General features: G+C 48.9%; 1 protein-coding gene across 1 annotated transcript in view; it reads right to left on the bottom strand.

The window, feature by feature from the left end:
* Positions 1-3,684: 3,684 nt before the first annotated feature.
* Positions 3,685-22,399, bottom strand: part of TBC1D22B (TBC1 domain family member 22B) — a 39,306-nt gene continuing 20,591 nt past the window's right edge. The window contains exons 9-13 of the mRNA XM_054025808.1: positions 10,404-10,510; positions 8,845-8,920; positions 6,196-6,323; positions 5,806-5,901; positions 3,685-4,709 (exon numbers count right to left, since the gene is read on the bottom strand). Of these exons, the coding sequence (XP_053881783.1) occupies positions 4,581-4,709; positions 5,806-5,901; positions 6,196-6,323; positions 8,845-8,920; positions 10,404-10,510 (536 nt within the window). The 3' untranslated portion in view covers positions 3,685-4,580. The remainder of the gene's footprint in view (positions 4,710-5,805; positions 5,902-6,195; positions 6,324-8,844; positions 8,921-10,403; positions 10,511-22,399) is intronic.

Below are 22,399 nucleotides of genomic sequence, written 5' to 3' on the forward strand. Positions count from 1 at the left end.
ATAGTTTAACTTTTAAACAGAAATGCTACTGCAGCCTTTGTACGTCTCTTGCACTGGCTGGCATTCCCTGTCTTGCTCACAGCAGCTCCACTTTGTAGAACCAAAGTGAAAGTCTACTAATGCTGGGCTTATTGGCTTTTGGAGCTGTTGGTCGGCTGAGGGGAAGGCTAGTGAGGCTTGTTCTACGTGAACCCTGCTCATTTTTGCCCCTAGTATTGTGCAAAAAAAGAGTGATTTTGTCCCATCCCAAGAACAAGCATGAAATAGCAGCTGGGGGGGTGTCAGTAACCTAACTGCATGCTGTCATTTATAAGCCTGCTCCCATTACCTACTGAGTGAGCAGTTTTGAGGGCAAAGAGGCAAAAGCGCTCGGCCCTGGTCATCTATCAAAGATGATCCAACAGTCTTGGGAGGTAGCTACGTCTCTGCCTGTTGATGGCTTTCTAAATTAGGACCATTACTTTGAATTCCGGACATGGACAGACCTGAGCTAACCAGAGAGTGAAAGAACCAAGCAGTGGCTGACAAGTAGTCCTTGCTCAGTTTCACTAGCAAGATTTGAAGGTAGGTCCCTGCAAGTCTAGCCAGCTGCAGCTTTTTCAGAGTCAGCAGCCTATGGCTCACTGGTATCTTTATTGTACTGGGGGGAGAAGCAAGCATCTCTGGATAACATGCAGTAAAACGGGAACAATGGCCTCCTTCGGGTAGCACCTGAAAGGTGCAAATTATCAGTCATACATATGCAATCATGCAACAGTTCAATATCTTCACGTGTCCCCTGTCAACAAGGGATGGGCAATAGATAGCATGGGATAGCTGGCTCCTACAATGATGGTGCCGCCAACCTGCTCCAGCAGCCATCCTCCCCTTTCTGCAGTATAGCTGTGTGAGCAGCTGTGCAACAAGGAGATATAAATGCTGCAGGGAAGATTTGGGGGGCTTTGAGGCATGCAGTTGTGACAGTGCCGAGTGTAGCAAGTGTGTATTGAGCACATCAGAGACAGATTCTGAGGGGTGTGTTAGAAACATTTCAACTATGCAAATTACTTTAACTTTTTCTGAGTGAATATAGCTCAAAGGAGAGTTGCATTAGACATGCAGTAGCTCCTAGTTCTATGTAGGGCTACATAAGAGTATGTGGTTATATTTTGTTAGTCACACAAGACATTCTATAGCCCTTCTACTACGAGTCGTTACTGTTATATAAGTAGTTTACATGTAATGTTCTTGTATTCAGTGATAGTAAGATAATGACAATTGTATTATGTGGGTTTTAGACTTTTCTCCAGCTGAGCACATAACATCAAAACTTAGAGGTCTTAGTTGCATAATGTCATAAAAATAGTAGAGAGATAAAACTTTTCTCAAACCAGTCCATTCTATAAATGACAAGATGTCGTGTGACTACACACTTTAGCTTTAACTGCAGGCCAAAAAGTATAGGAAGATGCATAAAATATATCAGCTGGGGCTAAACAGTTTCCAGATGTTCCAAAGCAGTACTGTTTTGAGGACATAGTTGCATTATCAATTGTATTTAGAAGCTTTCTGCCAATTTTGATAAAAATTAAACAATGCTTTTACAAGTTATGGCCCTTTTTGTGTGTTTTTATGATTTTTTTTCAGGCAGGCATAGGAAGACGATTGCATGCTCCTTGACAAGTCAGCAGGCTGGATGGCTCAGGGGAACGGGTGAGAAGATGGAATTTTTGCTCTTTAAGGTCCTGCTTTAAGCCCAACTCAGGTCAGTATTGGCCAAAAATTGTCACCATCTGAGGCGGCAGCATGGTCTAGTAGACAGGGCCCTGGCCAGGGAGTTGAGACCTGGGGCAGTCACTCCCCACTCTGCCTGTCTTGTCTATTTAGATGGTGAGTTCTTCTTGTACTATGTGCACGTACAGCGTCTAGCACAATGGAGCCTTTAGGGGCCACAGTAATAGCCACTTAATGGCCTAATGAATTGGTCCAGGTGCCAGTGGGTATATGTCCCCCAGACCATTTCCCACGCTGTACCTGTCTCAGCACTGGGAACTTTAGCTTCCATGGTGTTTACCGCAGCACGTTTCCCCAGCAGTAAGATTCATATGGAATCTTTAATTTAGAAGAGACGCAGGTTTTATGGAGTCTAGATTCACAGATGTAAGGCTAGAAGGGACCATTATGATCATGTAGCCTGACTTCCTGCATAACACAGGCCAGAGAACCTCAACTACAGCAATGCCTGCATCGAGCCCAATCATTTGTCACTGAACTATAGCCTATCTTTTAGAAAGACCTGGAGTTTTTAAAATCAAGACTGGAAGCACTAGAGGCTGGAGGTTAATTCAGAGAAGAGAGGAAGCAATAGTCCATCTATTTGAAGACCTTTAGTAAATAACAATCTCTAGTCCTTATATATAGCATGTCGTCCAAAGACCTCAAAGCTCTTTACAATGGAGGTCAGTATCATTATCCCCTTTTGACAGATGAGGCACAGGGAGGTGAAGTGACTTGCCCAAGGTCACCCAATAGTCCAGTGGCAGAGTTTCACTTACACCCCTCCACTCCCCCACCAACAAATAAAATAGCTTCTGGCACACGATTTAGTTGGGTTTTTGTTTTTTAATTAGTCATGTTAAACTAATGACCATCGGGTCGCTCTCTCAGAGAAAACAACAAAAGGCACACACAAAAAAAGTAAAGTCAGAATGCCTGAGACGACAACTCCAGATTAGGAAAGCAACTCTTGAGACACTGGTTGGAGTTTTATTGGCAACACAGCTCTCACTTTTACGTTCTCACATCCTCCAGCCTCTCCAGCAATTGTTATTTGACTAACGCCACTGGGACTCTCTTTCCAATAAGAACAACAACTCCAATAATAACCAGTGCGCTCTGGTCCCCAGGGGACATGCCGAGATCACCCCTTGGAGTGGGGGGGGGGGGTTAGGGGGGTGGGGGGGGGGGAAGAAGGATCTCCCCCTGTGAAGAAATTGGCCCCAAAAGATCAACATTTGGCACTGAGATGGCGCCTTCCGGCAGGAATAAAATGTTACATTAAAACATTCAAATTTGGGTTTTTAAAAGCACATTGAGGCAAGGTCTGTGTGTGGAGGGTAGAGAGGGAGGAGTCATGTGGGCATAAGCCATCTCCTCTGTTCTCTCTGCTCCCCAGGAGCGCAGACAGACACACAAGAGAGCCCAGGCCTTTCTCTTCATGGCCCTGAAGAGCCAATGGGACAATCCGATAGGGAGGCAGGAGAAAAGAAGCAGATTGATGCTCATTCCCCTTTAACAAGGATACTGCAGTGATGTACAGTAATGGCCCAAGCCGCCACAGCAGACGACAGCCACACTACTGTGCTTGGGGAGATTACTGGAGTACTCTTCACAAGGGCACGGCCAAGTGTGGAGAAGATTAGCCAACACCCCACAGTTCACATCCTGGCTCTTCTAGGGGCTACTCCTCCCCCATCTCCTCAAAATACCCAGCCCCTCTTGCACTGGAGGCCACTTGAAAACGATTTGTAAGTTTCTAGTCGAGTTTTCCTAATAGAAATTCAACACTCGTCTCTCAACGTGCTAGTGCAGGAATGCCTACAGCTCGGCAACCCCGAACGCCAGAGGAGACCGGAGCCCTACCGTACTTGAACCTAGGCAGCCTTTGCACGCATGAGACGCATATTATAAATATAAAATCATATCTGCTACAAACAGAAGACGTATATTGTACATCTCTTACCCATATACACAAGACCACAATATACACATATGCCTTGGAGGAAGAGGAGTGTCGTCATGGAAAGAGGATTTCAAGAGGCACGGCTCCCCCCGTGCCAGCCCTGCTGGGGGGTGGGGTGGGGGGCTGTGCGCACAGCAGGTCAGATCAGTCACAGGAGGAGTCTTGTCCAGTGGACATGTGTCACTCAGGACAGTGCATGGATGGGCCAGCCTCCCTCACACACGTGCACCCCCCACAACATGTGTGCACCCATGTGCTGCATGAGAGGAAGAGAGAGAGGGCGCGAGCATATCTCCTGTTACCTTTGAAGTGCTGCGTTTCTTCAGACACTTGGAGTGAAGCTAGGCCCTGAGAGCTTTTTGCATCCTACAGCACTGCCGCCCTCAGAAAGGGTTCCACCCGGGCAGGTCTCTGGTAAGGCATTTTCGTCTGGGAGTTGGATCAAACTGTGTCTGAAGGGAAAATGGACCCAGCTGGGAGTGTGTGCGCGCGTCTGTGCCTGGATGGGTTAACAAGAGGCAGCAAGGCTAAGATGGCTGGTGACAGCCAGGCCAGGCCTGCGGGGACATCCAGAGGCTCAATCCTTGGCTCAGTTTATACTTAAAGCCACAGAAGCTGCCACTCTCTGCCTCCTTTCCCCCCAGACTCGGGCCACCAGAACGGCATGGAATACTGATGGTCGTTTGAGTGGCACATCCACACATGGAGTGGCAGGCAGGCACACATAAGAGTTAAGACAAAAGTCGATGTGAGCTTTGTACAGCTAGGAGTGGCTCCTGGCCAGCGTGTCCGAGGACTTCGAGGATGAAATGCCACAGTGATTAGATCAGGCCGGGGTGGGGAGACCGAGTCCTGGCACCTATCGGCGATAGTGATTGGGGGCATCTGCAAACATGTACTTGAGTCTGTAGGCTTCAGCAAGGAGGAGTCCAATCTCTTCGTTGCCCCAGTGTATTGTGGGTAGGTTTTGTAACAACATTAGAAGACCCTGAAACAAGGAAAAAGGGCTTCTTATTTTGGGAGGCAGTGGAGCAGGAATTCCAGCTGTAGGGCAAATTTAGATCTCATATGAGCAGACACAGCAGCACTGAATAATGCTGTGTTCTAGCTTTAGTATACAGAGCACTTTCCATCCATCAATATCAAAGTGCTTTACAAAGGTGGTCCGAGGGGGAAACTGAGGCCCAGAGAGGGGATGTGACCTGCCCAAGGTCACTCAGCAGGCCAGCAGCAGAGCTGGGAATAGGACCCAGGTCTCCTGAGCCCCAGTCCAGTGCCCTGTTCATGCCTACCATGCTGCCTCCATGATGTCAATGGAGTTGCACCTGTTTACACTAGATCTGAACAGTCTTGAAGGCAGAGATAGACATAGCTTCATCAGCATTGCACAGACACACACACATCCCTCCTGCATGCTGGCGGCCACCTGAAGGTGGACAGCGGACCCTTCATTAACCATCCTCACTTATCCATGGAAAATGGGGTCACATCCCCCAGCCCTTTTCCTGATGCACTGAAGCCTTCATACCTCAAGTCTGCAGCACACAAGTGTTTATAGCGAACAAGCCTGATATCAGCACACATGAACTGCTCCCTCTTTATCCAAATAGATTTCACATTCCCTGGTCAGTTGAAACGATTGCAGTGCTCACACCCTGGCAGCAGCAATAACTGCATACCCATCTCTGTGTGAGAGTTGGATACATACCCTGGTATGCCCCTCTTCAGCTTCCAGAGGATCTCAAAGCACTTGTCAGAGGTGCACTAACGGATCCTCACAACCCCACTGTGAAATACAGTATTAACACTCCAGCTTTACAGATGAGAACCACAGCACAAAGAGACACACGGTCAAACAGTGAGTCTGTGGTAGAGGATCCCAGAGCACCTGGCTCTGCCCTATGCTCAGTGTAACCAACCATGTGTCCTCTGTTACGTGGTTATGGGGTGGAACCTGGGTGTAGATTTTATGATCTGATAGATCACTGTTTGATGTTTAACCACCTACACATAAACCACCCAACGGGGGCAATTATGTCGCCTGCCCTCCTCCCCACCAGCGGAGCTGCTCCCCAGGGATTCACCTGGAAGTCCTCCTCATCCAAGATCTCTTTCCGCCACTTGATCAGGAAGGCGGCACAGACGTACAGGTGGAAATGGGAGAATCCTTCCGGCTCCGACTGGAAAGGACACAAAACTCTGGGTCAATCCTTGCAGCAGAGTCAGCGCGAGGACAGCACTGGCAGGCCCAGCTTAGCCTGCCTTTGCTCCAAGCTCTCCCCACATCAGGCCTGTGGCAGGCACAACGAGGCAGACAAGAGGAGGGAGCAGCTCACTTTGCTGCTGCTCGTCTCTATGAGCGCAAGAGCCTTCCTAGCACTGCAGCTGCCCCACACCCACCACTGGTGAGGCTGAGCTGGGGGCCTGCCCTAGGGCAAAAAACAGGGAGGCTGGGAAGTTTTAGTCCTACGTACCTGGTAGGTGTCCCACAGGCGGATGGTGCAGCGCAGGGGGAGCTCCCTCATCAGCAGATTGTTCATCCAGCGAAAGGCAAACTGCAGGTATTCGACCTCATACTTCCTAAAGTGATTGTGTACCTGCTCTGAAACAGCACATTCCATTACACATCTGGATCCCCATGGGGCCCAAGGCTCTGCGTGCTAATGTCCTGTCCCTCAAAGCACCCTCAGGACCAATCCCCTCCCCTGTCCAAGTGCATCTCCCCATTAAACCAAGCCTCCTCCTACCATGTGTATTAAAGTCCTGTTCTGTTAAATGATGCCCCCTCCCACATGCATTTCAACCAAGTCCCTCCTACCATGTGCTCTCTGGCCAAATGAGTCTGACTCGTGCCAAACCGTGCCCTCGCCCACATGCCTTCCAGCCGAGCCCTCTCCCCTGCCAAGCCATGACCCCAGCTGTGTGCCTTCTGCCACCTAATCCACCCCACCAAAACCATGTCACCTCCCGCATGCCTTCCAGCCAACCCAGCCCCCTTCCTCATCAAGCCACACCGGTCCCAACTAACTCCACCGCACTTCCCCTCTCCAAACCAAGCCCCACTTCCAACCCCTTCCCATGGTTTGTAGCCTCTGTTCTGATCCAGATACCATCTGGCACAACCACTGGTCTATGGGAACCTCATGGGGGAATGGGAGAGGAATCGCAAGCCTGCTCTCTGCCTCAGGGTGTATACTAGAATTCCAGAGGGAAATCATGTCCATCAACAACTTCCACCCTGTTGAATTCTCCAAAAAAGACCCATCATATAACTGCAATCAGTGATTACTAAACAGTAATAAGTCACCAGGACCAGATGCTATTCACCCAAGACTTCTGAAGGAACTTAAATGTGAAATTGCAGAACTACTAACTGGTATGTATCATATCATTTAAATCAGCTACTGTACCAGATGACTGTGGGATAGCTAATGTGACACCAATTTTTAAAAAAGGCTCCAGTGGTGATCCCAGCAATTACAGGCCGGTAAGCCTAACTTCAGTACCAGGAAAACTGGTTGAAACTATAGTTAAGAACAGAATTATCAGACACATAGATGAACACTATTTGCTGGGGAAGAGACAACATGGCTTTTGTAAAGGGAAATCATGCCTCACCAATCTACTAGAATTCATTGAGGGGGTCAACAAGAATGTGGAGAAGAGTGATCCAGTGGATATAGTTTACTTAGATTTTCAGAAAGCCTTTGACAAGGTCCCTCACCAAAGGCTCTTAAGCAAAGTAAGGAGTCATGGGATAAGAGGGAAGGTCCTCTCATGGATCAGTAACAGGTTAAAAGATAGGAAACAAAGGGTAGGAATACATGGTCAATTTTCAGAATGGAGAGAGGTAAATAGTGTGTCCCCAAGGGGTCTGTACTGGGCCCAGTCTTATTCACCATATTCCTAAGCGATCTGGAAAAATGGGTAACCAGTGAGGTGGAAAAATTTGCAGATGATACAAAACTACTCAAGCTAGTTAAGTCCAAAGCCGACTGTGAAGAGTTACAAAGGGATCCCACAAAACTGGGTGGCTGGACAACAAAATGGCAGATGAAATTCAATGCACATTGGAAAACATAATCCCAACTATACTTATAAAATGATGGGGTGTAAATTAGCTGTTACCAGTCAAGAAAGAGATCTTGGAGTCATTGTGGGTAGTTCTCTGAAAACATCCACTCAATGTGCAGCGGCAGTCAAAAAAGCGAACAGAATGTTGGGAATCATTAGGAAAGGGATAGATAATAAGACAGAAAATATCATATTGCCTCTATATAAATCCACGGTACGCCCACATCTTGAATACTGTAAAAAGCAACAGAGGGTCCCGTGGCACCTTTAAGACTAACAGAAGTACTGGGAGCATAAACTTTCGTGGGTAAGAACCTCACTTCTTCTTGAATACTGTGTGCAGATGTGGTCGCCCCATCTCAAAAAAGACATATTGGAATTGGAAAAGGTTCAGAAAAGGGCAATAAAATGATTAGGGGTATGGAACAGCTTCCATATGAGAAGAGATTAGTAAAACTGGGACTTTCAGCTTGGAAAAGAGATGACTAACGGGGGATATGATAGAGGGCTATAAAATCGTGACTGGTGTGGAGAAAGTAAATAAGGAAGTGTTATTTACTCCTTCTCATAACACAAGAACTAGGGGTCACCAAATTAAAGTAATAGGCAGCAGGTTTAAAACAAATAAAAGGAAGTATTTCTTCACACAGTGCAGAGTCAACCTATGGAACTCTGTCAGAGGATGTTGTCAAGGTCAAGACTATAACAGGGTTCAAAAAAGAACTAGATACATTCATGGAGGATAGGTCCATCAATGGCTATTAGCCAGGATGGGCAGGAATGGTGTCCCTAGCCTCTGTTTGCCAGAAGTTGGGAATGGGTGACGGGGTGGATCACTTGATGATTCCCTGTTCTGTTCATTCCCTCTAGGGCACCTGGCATTGGCCACTGTTGGAAGATAGGACACTGGGCTAGATGGACCTTTGGTCTGACCCAGTCTGGCCACTCATGTTCTTATCATCAAACTGCAGGGGGTGAGAAACAAGAGGTGCGTACAGCATGACCTCCCACTACTGCCTTGCTCCCATTCGGATCTCCTCACCACCTACCATCGATCCGGCTGACTAGCTCCTCCAGTGCTTTGACCTTCTTCTGGATCCCTGGCTGTGCAAAGGTGTAGTTATCCTGCAGGAAGACAGTGAGAGTCAAAGGCAGCAGCTACTGTAGTGAAAGCATCCTGGGGCTTGGAACCCAGCTAAGAGACCTGCTCTCCTTCTGCCTACTCTTGGGATCGCTAAGATCAGCTGTCACACTTTTGCTAAGAGTCCCTGGATGTGAATTGTCCAGGAGACAGTGAGTTTGGGGTGGTGGGATCCTCTGCTCTTGAAATCACTTCCCTGCTGCTCTTCCAGGCCCAGTGTAAGCCAGAATCCCTGGAAAACATGAGCATTAGAGTTTTGCTTAGTGAGCAGGGCGGTCTAGTAGTTAGATATACAGACTGAGAATCAGGAGACCTGAGATGAAATCCTGACCCTACTGGGCTTTGTGCTGTAGACTTCCATAGGACCAGGCTTTCCCTCCTGGATTCTATTCCCAACTCACGCTGTGACTTTAGGTGAGTCCCTCAACCCCTCCGTGCCTCAGTTTCCCCATCTGTAAAGCAGGGGCAATTTTGTAAGGTGCTTTGAGATCCCCCAATTGATGCTAAGTGGTAATTACTCTATTTTAAGTGGAAGGTGTTCGACTTCGATGTGTCTTGTGTGTTTTGTTGCTACGTACAGGGGGCTCAGATCACAAGAGAGCACGCTTGAGAAATCTCGAAATAAGTGAATTTGTGTCAGGCCGCAAGGAAAGCAATCTTGAGCGTACAGAGCAAAATTCCTTTTTAATGGGGACATAAATAGGCACAGAAAGAGAGAGTACTTAATTCTCACTTTGTTAGGAAGGTTGATCCTGATAAAAGAGGGGAGTGTTTTTAATAACATAGGACATCTGTTTCTGCACTTGTAAGTCCATGTGTCTTTCTGCGACCCTGATCAAGGAGGTCCGTAGGCCTCTGTGGGACCACAAGCCAAGGAGGGAGGGGTAGAAGTCTGCAGCTCTATGGGGCAATGAGAGGCAGAGACGTGAGGAGCTGCACGTGTCTGGGGAACAAGATGCAGTATGTTTACTGGGGGACAAGAGGCATGAGAGATCAGAGAGCATACGCATGGGGACAGTTCTCATCAGAGAAGAGGGGTGTTGGATGTGTGAGTCTGTGTGCGGGGAAGTAGGTTAGCAGCCAACCGTTGAACAAGCCGTTTCAGAAGCCAGGCTAGAAGTGGGTCAAGAATAAACTCAGCACAACAGCCCTGTGAGGAACGAGAGGGGACTAGACACAGATAAGTGACTTGGACAAGGCTACTGAGTAATCAGTAGCTGAGCCAGGATTAGAACTTGGAAGTTCCTGGCTTTGAGTCCCCAGCCTCTAAAACTAGACAGGAGTCAGCCTGTAACCAGAGGGGTTAGGTACAGGGAGATCACTAGGAATGTCACTCAAGTTGGGGGTGCGGCCTGAGGGTGGAACAGATGGCTACCCAAAAACAGAGGGTGGACACTGGGACTGCTATCTAAGAGAGAGAGGGGAGCAGAGAGAAATCTGCTCAGGCCCATTTCCAGGTGCACTTACCTGTATGCCATCCAGTAGTTTGCTCATACACCAGAAGCTGTCGGCTTCGATGCTCCGCAACACATCCTGAGACAGGGTCGTCACGTCAAAGTTCTCCACATCCTCTTCTGTAAAACAAAAGGGGGAGAGAATCCAGAGGACGTGTCTCCCAGGGTGTGGGGAGAGGAGGAGAAAGGCCACGTGAGCCCCTAGTATCTTAATCAGGATCCTTTAATTGGAGGGATGCTGGGCTGAGTTCCCCATAGTGCCACCATCCTTGCTGCAAACACATTTCTGTGTCCCTGGTGCAACCTACCCTTGGCTTTGAGTCACTCTTCTGCAGCTGGGATCAAGGGGGAAAGGGGTGGGTAGAACTGGTTCATGGCAGCTCTGGCTTCTAGAACAAGATCTGTAACAAAGCTGTGCAGCACAGCGAAAAATCAGCCTGGGAAATCTGGAAAGCCCAGTCCCCCAGTACACGGAACACCACACTGCCTTGGGATCACCTGTAACACAATTATTCTTTGTAGGGCGGTAGTGCCTATAAGCCCCAAGCACAGATCAAGACCCCATTGTGCCAAGCGCTGCACAAACAGAGAACAAACAGCGCTTACAATTTAACAGTGCCCCTTACCGTGACAGGGGAGCTGAGTCCAGAGCTACAGTCCTATTCTGTAGATAAGCCAGTACAGACGCTCCAATGGCTATGGGCTTCCTTACCAGCTCTGGTCCTACTGGCTAGAACTGTGTATCCAATCATCTAGCAGGCTGCTAGGTGGGTACAAGAGGCCTACAATGCACAACATACCATCCCCAGGCACCACATCAAGGTCACCACAAGCAATGAGTCACTTCCTTGCTTACAACTAGGCTTGGCAGAATTCAATTTTTATTTTTGAGAATATTGAGGTTTATTTGTAAGCATTTTCATCAGTTTAAACTGTCACCGTTGTGGGAAACAAGAGGTGGTGGTGCCAAATAATAATTAATGACAATAGGCATTGAGATTCCAAAACTGAAAGCTTTATAACCATTAAAACCTAAACTATCAGCATCACATGTCAGAATATACAAAATAAAATATCCTTAAATCAACAAATAACACGTGTTTTGACTTCTCATTTGCTAGCCCATTTGGAACAAGCCTAATTCCCTGGATTTTTGACTCTAAGTTCTCAAGCACCTTGCCTAGCTGTACATATTGATTATTATTAATGGAAATATTTTGTGTGGGTTTGTGTGCACTGAAATTGATGTTTCTCGATATTTACCAATAAAAACCTGATCCATCCAAGCTTACTTACGGCTTCCTTTGAGAGTGCTGGTGGTGTATTAAAGCAAAGTCCCTAAAGTCAGGCCCGCAGGTTCAAGAGGACCAGCCATCTCCCTGGAACAATGAAACAGTCTATCTGGAAGCTAGGTGGGGAAGATCAAGGAGACCAGGCTGGGAGGAAAAGCCTGTCCCATGGGGTATTTTGTGGGGTGGGGGAGTTGGCCCCATTTATAGTCCTAATCCATCCCTGGTGGCCGTGGGGATGGCAAGATGGTCACACAGCGACTCCCTCTGTGAAGACAGGGGGCTTATGTCCTAATCCAAGATGAGAGAGATGCCCAAAGAGAAGCACACAGCATAGATCTAAAGCCTGGGATTCAGATAGGGATGAGGAAAATGCCACCAGCCACTCAAAGCCTTGCGTTTCTTTGCAAAGGCAGAGAAGGGGCTCCCTTGATTGCATATTTGGTTGGTTCCTGCTTGCAGCAGTTTCTCCTTGGGCTCCTTTCTACTACACTGATTGCCAAACCAGAAACCCCAGAACTTTAAAGGCAGCAGAGAAATTACCAGCATGCCAGCTCTCTGCGTTCAGTGGCGATTGCCCTGCTAATAGATCTGACAGCTAGTGGAGAAAGTGCTCCTGATAAGGGCTGGTTTTGCTGTTAGAACAGAGCGGGAGGCTAAATGTTGCCCACCACATGCAGCCACCAGAAAGATAAGGACAGGCCACTCGAGCCTCGCGCAGAGTTAACAGCTACTGAGCAACTGACCTAGTTCTCTGAAGGCTGGTTAAAGGGGTGGAGAGCTCGAGCCTACAGGAAAGTCAGCAGCCCTGGGATGCAGAACAGACAGCAAGCCCTATGACGGGAATTCAGGAAGGGAGGGACCCAATGACACTGCTGCTTAAAGTCAGAGTGTCTTTCATACCAAACAGCTTCACACCCCAAATCAATTCACACCCCAATGACATGCACCCCCCCCTCTGAGATGGAGGGTAGCAGCTGTTTAACAGGAAGCAGCACCACAGGGCAGAAAGGAGAGAAGACTGCTGTCATGGCAGGGGAAATTTCAGGTACATGGAATTTAATTGCCTGAACTGGAATTTGGCTGAGACACCAGGGTCTTTAATGATGCAAAGCAATCAGGGCCTTGATTGTATCTGGAAGAGGGTAACTAATGCCATAAAGGGAACAGCGCCATCTATTGGGTCACCAGCCACCACATGTGGCAGAACATGGGTTTGCCTGGGAGGGCTGCCGTTCCAGCACTAGTCAAGCCTGATGCTGCTTCGATTGTCTGAGGAGATCACAACCCAAGTTATCCTGTCTCCGCAGGGGAAACCTGCTGTTTGGCTGAAATTTCATAGATTCCAGGGCCGAAGGAATCATTGTGATCTAGTTGGACCTCCTGTGTAACACAGGCCAGAGAACTGCCCTGAAATAATTGTTTGAATTAAAGCAGATGTGTTTAAAAAAAATATTTAGTCTTGAGTTAAAAATCGTCAGTGCTGGAGAATCCACCACGACCCTTGGTACGCTATTCCCCTGGTTAATTACTCTCACTGTTAAAAATGTACCCCTGATTTCCAGTTGGCACAGAACACCATGTGACCCCAGTCTTCTGCCGAGGCCTGACAAGCAACACCCTACTGCTCACCCGCAGAAAGGGTGTGTTGGATTATGGAGGATTCATTCGGGCAGCAGGCACAATCTTGTTCCTACTGGAGGGGCAATGTGGGAGATACCCGGCTCTCACAGTCTACTTCCTGTAGGGCTGACTTCTACTCAGTTTAGTTCTGTGTCTGCCCAGCTGTCGTTCATGGTTTTATGGAGGAAAAGGCCCACCGAGATGTGCCATGCTTGGCTACAGAGCCAGCCTGCCACTGGCCTCAAATGTCATATGTGCAGAAACCACTTGAGACCTGAATGCTGCCAAGGTACCTCCTCTGGTGACCCTGTCCCTTTTAGCACCTCCCCTCATCAGTATCCCAAAATGCCCTGCAGGGTGGGATGGGCTCTTACTCCAGGTAGCAGCCTGGTCATTCTGTCCAATGCCCTCCCCTCAGATCACTCCCTTGCCCTGCTTCTAGGCAGATGGGGAGTGGGGATGGTCAATGACACCTGAGTAGTCTAGTCTCCCCACCCGCAGTGCCTAAAGCCAGTTGCTCCTTCAGTCCATGCAAGTACTGCTGACGACAATGGTGTGCTGTGCCCTCTATAGCTCCTTTAATCTGAACAGCTCCAAGTGGCTTTTCCCACAAGTCACCCTGCGCCCCTAGGAAACAGGGAAGCCTCATGACGCCTCCGGCTACTAATGGGCAAACGGAGGCAGGGAGAAGTTAAGCGACTTGGCCACAGTTACCCAGCGTGTTGCAAACAGCATTAGAATCCGTGATTTGGGACTCCCAGTTCCATCCCCCACTCCCTTGCTGGGAAGCGGAGACCCAGGCTGCAATTCACAAGTCTCTCCAGAGCACAGCCCAGAGGTTGGAGAGGCCAGTATAAAAGGCTACTGGATAAAAAAAAAAAATCAATATTGGCCTTGGAACTAACACGAGCGTATCCAACGCCAGCTCGTTCTGAACCGAGCCGCTCTGCTGAGATGAGAAGCCCAGCTCCCAGCAGGAGAGGCAGCTGATCAAGCTGCTCCGGCACCAGCTGCATCATAAATACAGATCTCGTTTGGGCCTTGGGTGGGAGCAGCACATCCCGCTGACATCTATACTCTGCACAAGCCTCTTTTCTCTCTGCATTTCTAGCCTTAGACATGGCCATTCTCAGGGTGGAAATGTGGTTTGATTCTGCTTCAAAGTAAAACGGAGGCCCAGTGAGAATGGGAGGGCTGAGTAATCGGAATGCTACGAATCACTGGTATTGCTCCCCTCACCCCTTGATGGGCAAGTGATGTTTATTCATGAGTCTAAGAGCAGAACCACTGATCTAGGCTACGAACGTAGATCCTGAACTTGGAACTCAGCAGGACTATGTCATTTTCCTTGCCCAAAATCATGGGAGCTAGACATGCAGATTTCATGAACCTCATGCTCAGGGCATAAGCCAATTCCTAGTTACTAGGAGGAAACCTAAGATTATCCCACAGCTGCCTAAGTGAGGTTTCTTGAACCTTCCTCTAAAGCAGGGGTAGGCAACCGGTGGCACGCGAGCTGATATTCAGTGGCACTCACACTACCCGGGTCCTGGCCATCGGTCTGGGGGGCTCTGCATTTTAATTTAATTTTAAATGAAGCTTCTTAAATATTTTAAAAACCTTATTTACTTTACATACAACAATAGTTTAGTTATATATTATAGACATATAGAAAGAGACCTTCTAAAAACGTTAAAATGTATTACTGGCACACGAAACCTTAAATGAGGGTGAATAAATGAAGACTCGGCACAGCACTTCTGAAAGGTTGCCGACCCCTGCTCTAAAGCATGTGTCAGAGAATCCTGATCCAGATGGCGCAATAGATAGGCCATCACTAGGGATGTTTAAACGCCCATCTGAAAAGCTGCCTCATCAGCTCCACACCCACTGCAATTCCACCCTTTAAAGCAGGATCTCACGACCACGGTTTATCCCGGCAACTGTAGGCAACATTTCTCCTCTCCCCACCACTGCTATTGGCTGCTTCTCTCCACCCGAGACAGTTGCAGTTTAGTGGTGTTTGGAATAAACGGCGTGGCAGGAAGCAAGGTCTAGTGGTTAAAGCCAGAGAGAGCTGGCTTCTATTTCTGGGGCTGCCACAGACTATGCATGGGACTGAGCACATCATCACACCCTTCTCTGCCTCAGTGTCCCTGTCTGTAAAACAGGGCTCATACCTCCCCACCTCGCAGGGCTCCATTTCCAGAGATGCAGAAGCCCTTGTATCTCCCCTCGATCTCCACTGGAGCTGCAGGTGCTGAGCACTTTTGAAAATCAGGCCCCAATGAAAATAAGGGATGAGGCTTGTCAGCTCTTTGGGGCAGGGCCAGCTTTTTGTTCTGGATTCGTACAGCGCCTAGTGCAAAGGGGTCCTGCGCATCACTACAACAGACACAATGAATGGTAGGTGCCCAACTCCCCTTGAAACTGAAAGGACACCACATTCTCTTAGCCTGTGCCCACCTGTCCTAACAGGCTCCTCAGAGGGAAAGTCCTAGAGATGTGCAGTGAATTGGGTCCTGGCTGAGAGCTTAAATCACTGGTGCTTGTTTCCAGTTAGTGGAGTAACCGGATTCACCTTGCCCCTTAGCATCCCCCCCCCCTTCCAGTCACATGTGACAGCCCATCACCGCAGGAGGGCAGATTGCACGGCCCCACAGGGAAGGCAGCCCACTGGCCTCCCAGCAGCAAGGGACTGGAGATAGTAGCGGGCACTAAGCATTCCAAAAACAGCTGACGGAATGGCAGCGAGGCAGAGGCCACTGCTGGAGTCTCTTACACACGCTCAGTCAGCAGCGATGGGGGATTTTTTGGGAGGCGCGTGACCAGGCCTGCAGGCATGACAGCTCTTAAACATCTTCTGAGCCAGCAAAGGTCTGAAAGTTAAATCTGGCTCGGAGCAATTAGCTGTGATGAACTGACAGCGGCGCCTCTGCTGTGCAGCTTCAAAAGGACCCCTTCCCTCTCCCCGTGCAAAACGTGAAAGGAGAGCGCCAGTCACTGCAACCAGCCTGGTGCATTAGAGGGGCGGCATGAAAGATTCTCTTCTGGGCATGTGGTGGTGGTGGGGACTCAAGATTTCCACAGACTCGTTTTTTGAATCCAGCTAATTAGGATCACAGCAGGCACACACTGCTGTGGTTTCAGTCCCTGAAGGGCATGCAGAGCGCGAAAGGCAGCTCTTCCCTTTTAACAGAGCGGGAGGAGAGCTTCAAACGTGGATCAGTGTGTGACAAGAAGTCATGAGCAGCACAGCGAGACGACACTGCCTTACACAGAAGGCAGTGCCACTCCAGGGAGTCCAGAGATTGCCTTGCTCAAGGCAAGAGCACAGCTGGACTCGCACGCAGCACCTGGTGCTTGAAGTCAGGACATTGGGAGAAGGCAGTGTGACCTAGTGGATAGGGCACCAGATAGAGTCAGGCGACCTGAGTCCCATTGCTGGGTCTAGGCAAGTCGCTGCACCTCTCTGTGCCTCAGTTTCTCCATTCACCCTGTCTTATCTAGTTAGACTGTAAGCTCTTTAGGGCAGAGGCTATCTGCATCTGTCCAGTATCTAGCACAATGGGGCCACTAGAGGCTAGTGTAATGCTAATTAATAACAAGATGAGCAAATTCATTTGACTGAATCCCAAACCCACCCTGGCCCTGAAATTCTTGATTTGCTGCTGCTTAGGGATCAATGGAAGAGGAAGGGAAATGCGAATTCGAATGAAAGAACGGCCTGTGCCCCACTTAGGCCAGCCCAGCTTCGGGAAGGGGCGTTGTTCTGTCCCCTTCCTGGGCACTTCGCTTGTGCTAGAAAAGCGAGATGTGACTCACCCTAGGGGGATCCTGACCCCTAACTAGTTTAAGAAGTTAGTTTCAGGTTCACTCAGCAGCCACCATGGCTCATGTTTCTACCTGGGGATGTCTGGCCCGGAACCCCCAAAGCTGAGGTTTATAATTAACAGACTCTTATTTAAGCCTTTGCTAATTTCTGCTCATCATCTATCAACAGGAGTAGTAGGAAGTAGGTTCTCTGGCTCTGTGTAGTTTTCATAAGCACTGGATTGTTTTTCTGTGTCTTCCCCTGTGGTTCAGAGCCACAAAGGATTGTGTTAGTATTTTAAAACTTAGCATCTTTCCTCCATGACTCCCCCACATAGGTCCAGAGCAGATTCATAGAGTCAAGGACTGGAAGGGACCTCGAGAGGTCATCAAGTCCAGTCCCCTGCCCGCATGGCAGGACCAAATACTGTCTAGACCATCCCTGATAGACATTTATCTAACCTACTCTTAAATATCTCCAGAGACGGAGATTCCACAACCTCCCTAGGCAATTTATTCCAGTGATTAACCACCCTAACAGTTAGGAACTTTTTCCTAATGTCCAACCTAGACCTCCCCTGCTGCAGTTTAAACCCATTGCTTCTGGTTCTATCCTTAGAGGCTAAGGTGAACAAGTTTTCTCCCTCCTCCTTATGACACCCTTTTAAATACCTGAAAACTGCTATCATGTCCCCTCTCAGTCTTCTCTTTTCCAAACTAAACAAACCCAATTCTTTCAGCCTTCCTTCATAGGTCATGTTCTCAAGACCTTTAATCATTCTTGTTGCTCTTCTCTGGACCCGCTCCAATTTCTCCACATCTTTTTTAAAATGCAGTGCCCAGAACTGGACACAATACTCCAGCTGAGGCCTAACCAGAGCAGAGTAGAGCGGAAGAATGACTTCTCATGTCTTGCTCACAACACACCTGTTAATACATCCCAGAATCATGTTTGCTTTTTTTGCAACAGCATCACACTGTTGACTCATATTTAGCTTGTGGTCCACTATAACCCCTAGATCCCTTTCTGCCATACTCCTTCCTAAAGAGTCTCTTCCCATTCTGTATGCGTGAAACTGATTTTTCCTTCCTAGGTGGAGCACTTTGCATTTGTCTTTGTTAAACTTGATCCTGTTTACCTCAGCCCATTTCTCCAATTTGTCCAGATCATTTTGAATTATGACCCTGTCCTCCAAAGCAGTTGTAATCCCTCCCAGTTTGGTATCATCCGCAAACTTAATAAGCATACTTTCTATGCCAATATCTAAGTCGTTGATGAAGATATTGAACAGCGCCGGTCCCAAAACAGACCCCTGCGGTACCCCACTCGTTATGCCTTTCCAGCAGGATTGGGAACCATTAATAACAACTCTCTGAGTACGGTTATCCAGCCAGTTATGCACCCACCTTATAGTAGCCCCATCTAAATTGTATTTGCCTAGTTTATCGATAAGAATATCATGCGAGACTGTATCAAATGCCTTACTAAAGTCTAGGTATACCACATCCACAGCTTCACCCTTATCCACAAGGCTCGTTATCCTATCAAAGAAAGCTATCAGATTGGTTTCACATGATTTGTTCTTCACAAATCCATGCTGGCTGTTCCCTATCACCTTACCACCTTCCAAGTGTTTGCAGATGATTTCCTTAATTACTTGCTCCATTATCTTCCCTGGCACAGAAGTTAAACTAACTGGTCTGTAGTTTCCTGGGTTGTTTTTATTTCCCTTTTTATAGATGGGCACTATATTTGCCCTTTTCCAGTCTTCTGGAATCTCTCCCGTCTCCCATGGTTTTCCAAAGGTAATAGCTAGAGGCTCAGATACCTCCTCTATTAGCTCCTTGAGTATTCTAGGATGCATTTCATCAGGCCCTGGTGACTTGATGACGACACATCCACTGGGAGACCTCCACCACACATCTACGTGCTGTGGAAGCGATGCTCCTAATTCAGTGGGGAGCATGCTGGCAGCAGGGTCACCCTGAAACTTGGGGAGGGAACATGAGGGCTGAAAGACATCATCTTTCAGATGCCAGGTCCCAACCCAGTTCTGACCAGCAATGGCCATGGAAGATCTCATGACACTGCCCACAGTTGGAGAGCCCAGCTGGATTCTGCCACTTTCAATTTCAGTTGGATACAGCATTCTTTGCTACTTGTCCCAAGCTAGACTCGGCAGTGTCGCTGTGCGCCAACACCTGCTCCTTCCCACCTCAGAGTTGGCTGCAGCTCACGGATTCAGAAGTGAGCCCGCTGTACGCTTGTATTTTTATTTCTATAGTACCCTGGGAGCAGCTGATGCTTTGCAGACCAAAAAAAAGGACAACAAGTCTCTGCCCTGGGCTGCTTACAGTTCAGCTCAGAGCGAGGAAGGCACTAGAGCCGCTTGAAAGTTAGCATATAAAGGACAAAAGGGGAGAAGTGGTGGATCAGAGATCAGAACAGGAGGGACAAATTAAGGAGCAAGACTGAGGGCGCAGTTCACATATCAGTTTAGTCTTACAGGGAGGTGGTATCTCTCTACAGGAACTCAGTATTATTCAATAGACTTCCCCCTGCAGGACAAGAAACCTCCAAGGCCAGGAGCCCTGGAAAGCCAGGACAGTAAATGCAAGTGGGCAGGGGAAGCTTGCAGCGTGCCTGGCTGTGCCGTACCAAGCTTGGGGCAATGCTGGTAGAGGAAGAGAGCCTGCGGCACATGTCCAGTTCCCTCCTTCAGTACTGCCACTCAACAGCACAGATCCCTGCCCCCTTCCACCACTGACTCATTTAGAGGCAAGTGGCACAATCAGGAGGGAGGCATGAGCCAACTATCCTGACAAACAGAAGCTTTGATAAACCATCTCCCCGGAGCACATCGCTCAGCACAAACAGCTGTTCCACAGCATCATTAAAAAGGCCCCACATAAAGAACCTGGCTAGTCAACATATGGCTCTGACCGAAACTGAAAGGGAGCCAGCAGCTGAGCGGCTGCCAGTCGGCTCTGGGATGCAGGAGGCTCTAGCGTGGCTGTGGCCGTCACTGCAGCACTGGGCGCCTAGGGTAGCCTTGTGAGCGAATGAGCATGCTCATCTCCCTGCTGTGCCAGGTTCCCATTGGGGAAAATAACATTCCTGGCATTGGAATCTCACTGCCCCCTTCTCCCCCCCCTCAGGGACTGCAGCAGGGGATCAGGTTGGGGAGCTGATGAAAGTGACTAACCCTAGAATTCCAGACCACCTAACAGTGGGGCAGGAGCACCAGCACCTTCCTGTGAACTTTGACCCCTTTCCCCTCTCCGTTCCCATTAAGGGATGGATCATTCCAATTCTAATCAGCGCCTCAGCTGCAGGATAGGTTGCTGTCTCCGTATTATGGGCTGGGGGGAGCTGCTTGCTGGATACTTACACCTGTTCCTCAGTGCACAGCTCTGCTAGGGATTGAACATGTGTACACTGTACATTGATGGTAGAATTATTATACTAATGGCTTGGGCAAAGGCAGACTGTAGGATAAAAGGGCCCAGCCTGAAACATGCACACTGCTATGTCGAGCATTTGGCTAGTTGAGTCTAATGCCAACACTGACAGCCAGGTCCAGGGGCCAGTCAGTACTCTGCCAAGCACCACTCACAATAGCTGGATAGTTCTCTATTAGTTGCTATGAAATACGTACTGTCTTAACTCTGAAGCCTACTGATGGTGATTAACATTAACTGGGACGTACAGGGACAGTTCAGAGGGATTGTTCTTATTTGCAGACTTGGTAAAGAAACAGAAGAAAGCACAGAACTGATAGGTTCCTTTAGCAACTGCCAGGGACTAGAAACTTACTGTTATTAAATAGAAACGTAGCCGTTACAACAGAAACTAGTGGGAGCATTAAGCAGTGCTGGTACAGTGCCCTGGCCAGTACCGGCTCCAGCCAACAAGGAGGTTGTAAAGGTGACTCTCTCCTTCTGATTTAAAGGAGCAGTATGGATCCCTAGTCCCATTGCTGTCATTACCCTACCCTTCTGCTTCTTCGAAAGAAAGGCAACGCTGGCGGCTGTAGAGATCATTTCTCTGGAGGGAAGGATGATGTGGTTGTGGGGTGCTTGGGTTGTTAAGCAGCCCATGATGTTCTCTGGAAGCGCAGGAACATTCAGCCCCAATGCCCCCAACCTCCTGTACTCTTCCCCTACCCACCCTAACTCAGGTCAGTTTGCTATGGGCTGGTAAACTGAGGCTGGGTGCAGGGAGGCCAGGGCATAGTGTAAAGTGCTCACAGAGGAGCTCAACGAGCACAAGATAAGCAGCAGTGATTCTTGGGAATGACATGGACCTATCCTTGTCTTCTTCCTCGGCCATTTGCAGCCATCTGCGCATGTTACTCGAAGGCCAGCTTGCATCTCCCGATTGATCGCTCAGCCGCCCACGCCTGCCCCACCTGTAGGATGCAAAACAGCAGGCGCAGCTGCTGCTGCAGCCTTGATGCCTCCCACAAGCTCTTCTATCTGAAGGCACCAGCTGAAACAAGCAGCGCTCAGCACTCTTCAGCTGGAGCCATTGATCAGATGGGAGCAGCAGTCGCTCCACAGATAGATCTGTTGCTGGCAGAGGCCCAAGGCATTCGCGGGCTCTGCCAGCTCGCTGAGGCAGCTGCGTTTGGTGCAGCAGCCTGACACAGAACATCTCGGGAACATACAAACCGACTCACCGCTGTGGAGGCAAGGATGGGACCAAGGGACTCAGCTGCAACCCACCTGCTAAAGATCTCAAAGCTGTGAGCATGGGGGGGAGGGGAAGACAAGAGGACCATCAGCGAAAAGCAAATGCAGAGACAGGGCTGTTCTCCATCCCACCACCACCTCACTGGGAAAGAAACAGGCAGCAGGAAATGACGTCGTGGAACTGACCCCAAGAAGCTCCCCAGGCAGGAAGTAAAAGACTTATCCTGCACTAGACTGACCTGAGAGGCCATCGCCCAGGACAGGTGCATGTGGCCAGAGCCCTGCAGCCAAATATACAGCTCAGCAGATAGTGCGTCAAGTGACTACACCATGAGAACACCCCCACCTGCTTCTATTTCCTTTAAGCACTGATGAAGGGGACCAGAGCCACAGCCCAAGGAGACCCAAGTCCTGTACCATATAGGCAGCACTAGCTTCCGCCAAAGCACTGTGTCAGCACATATCAGCCTGGAGAAGGCTTGACGGCTGCTAGAAAGTAGCGGAGTTCAATCTCCGGCCAATCCAAGCGTTAGGCTCCCTACTGCTGGAAGAGCCCGTGGGAGGGAGGTTCTAACAGTCCCTGTTGGCT

This window comes from Malaclemys terrapin, chromosome 4 (assembly GCF_027887155.1).
Source record: "Malaclemys terrapin pileata isolate rMalTer1 chromosome 4, rMalTer1.hap1, whole genome shotgun sequence".
In the NCBI taxonomy this organism is placed as follows: Eukaryota; Metazoa; Chordata; order Testudines; family Emydidae; genus Malaclemys; species Malaclemys terrapin.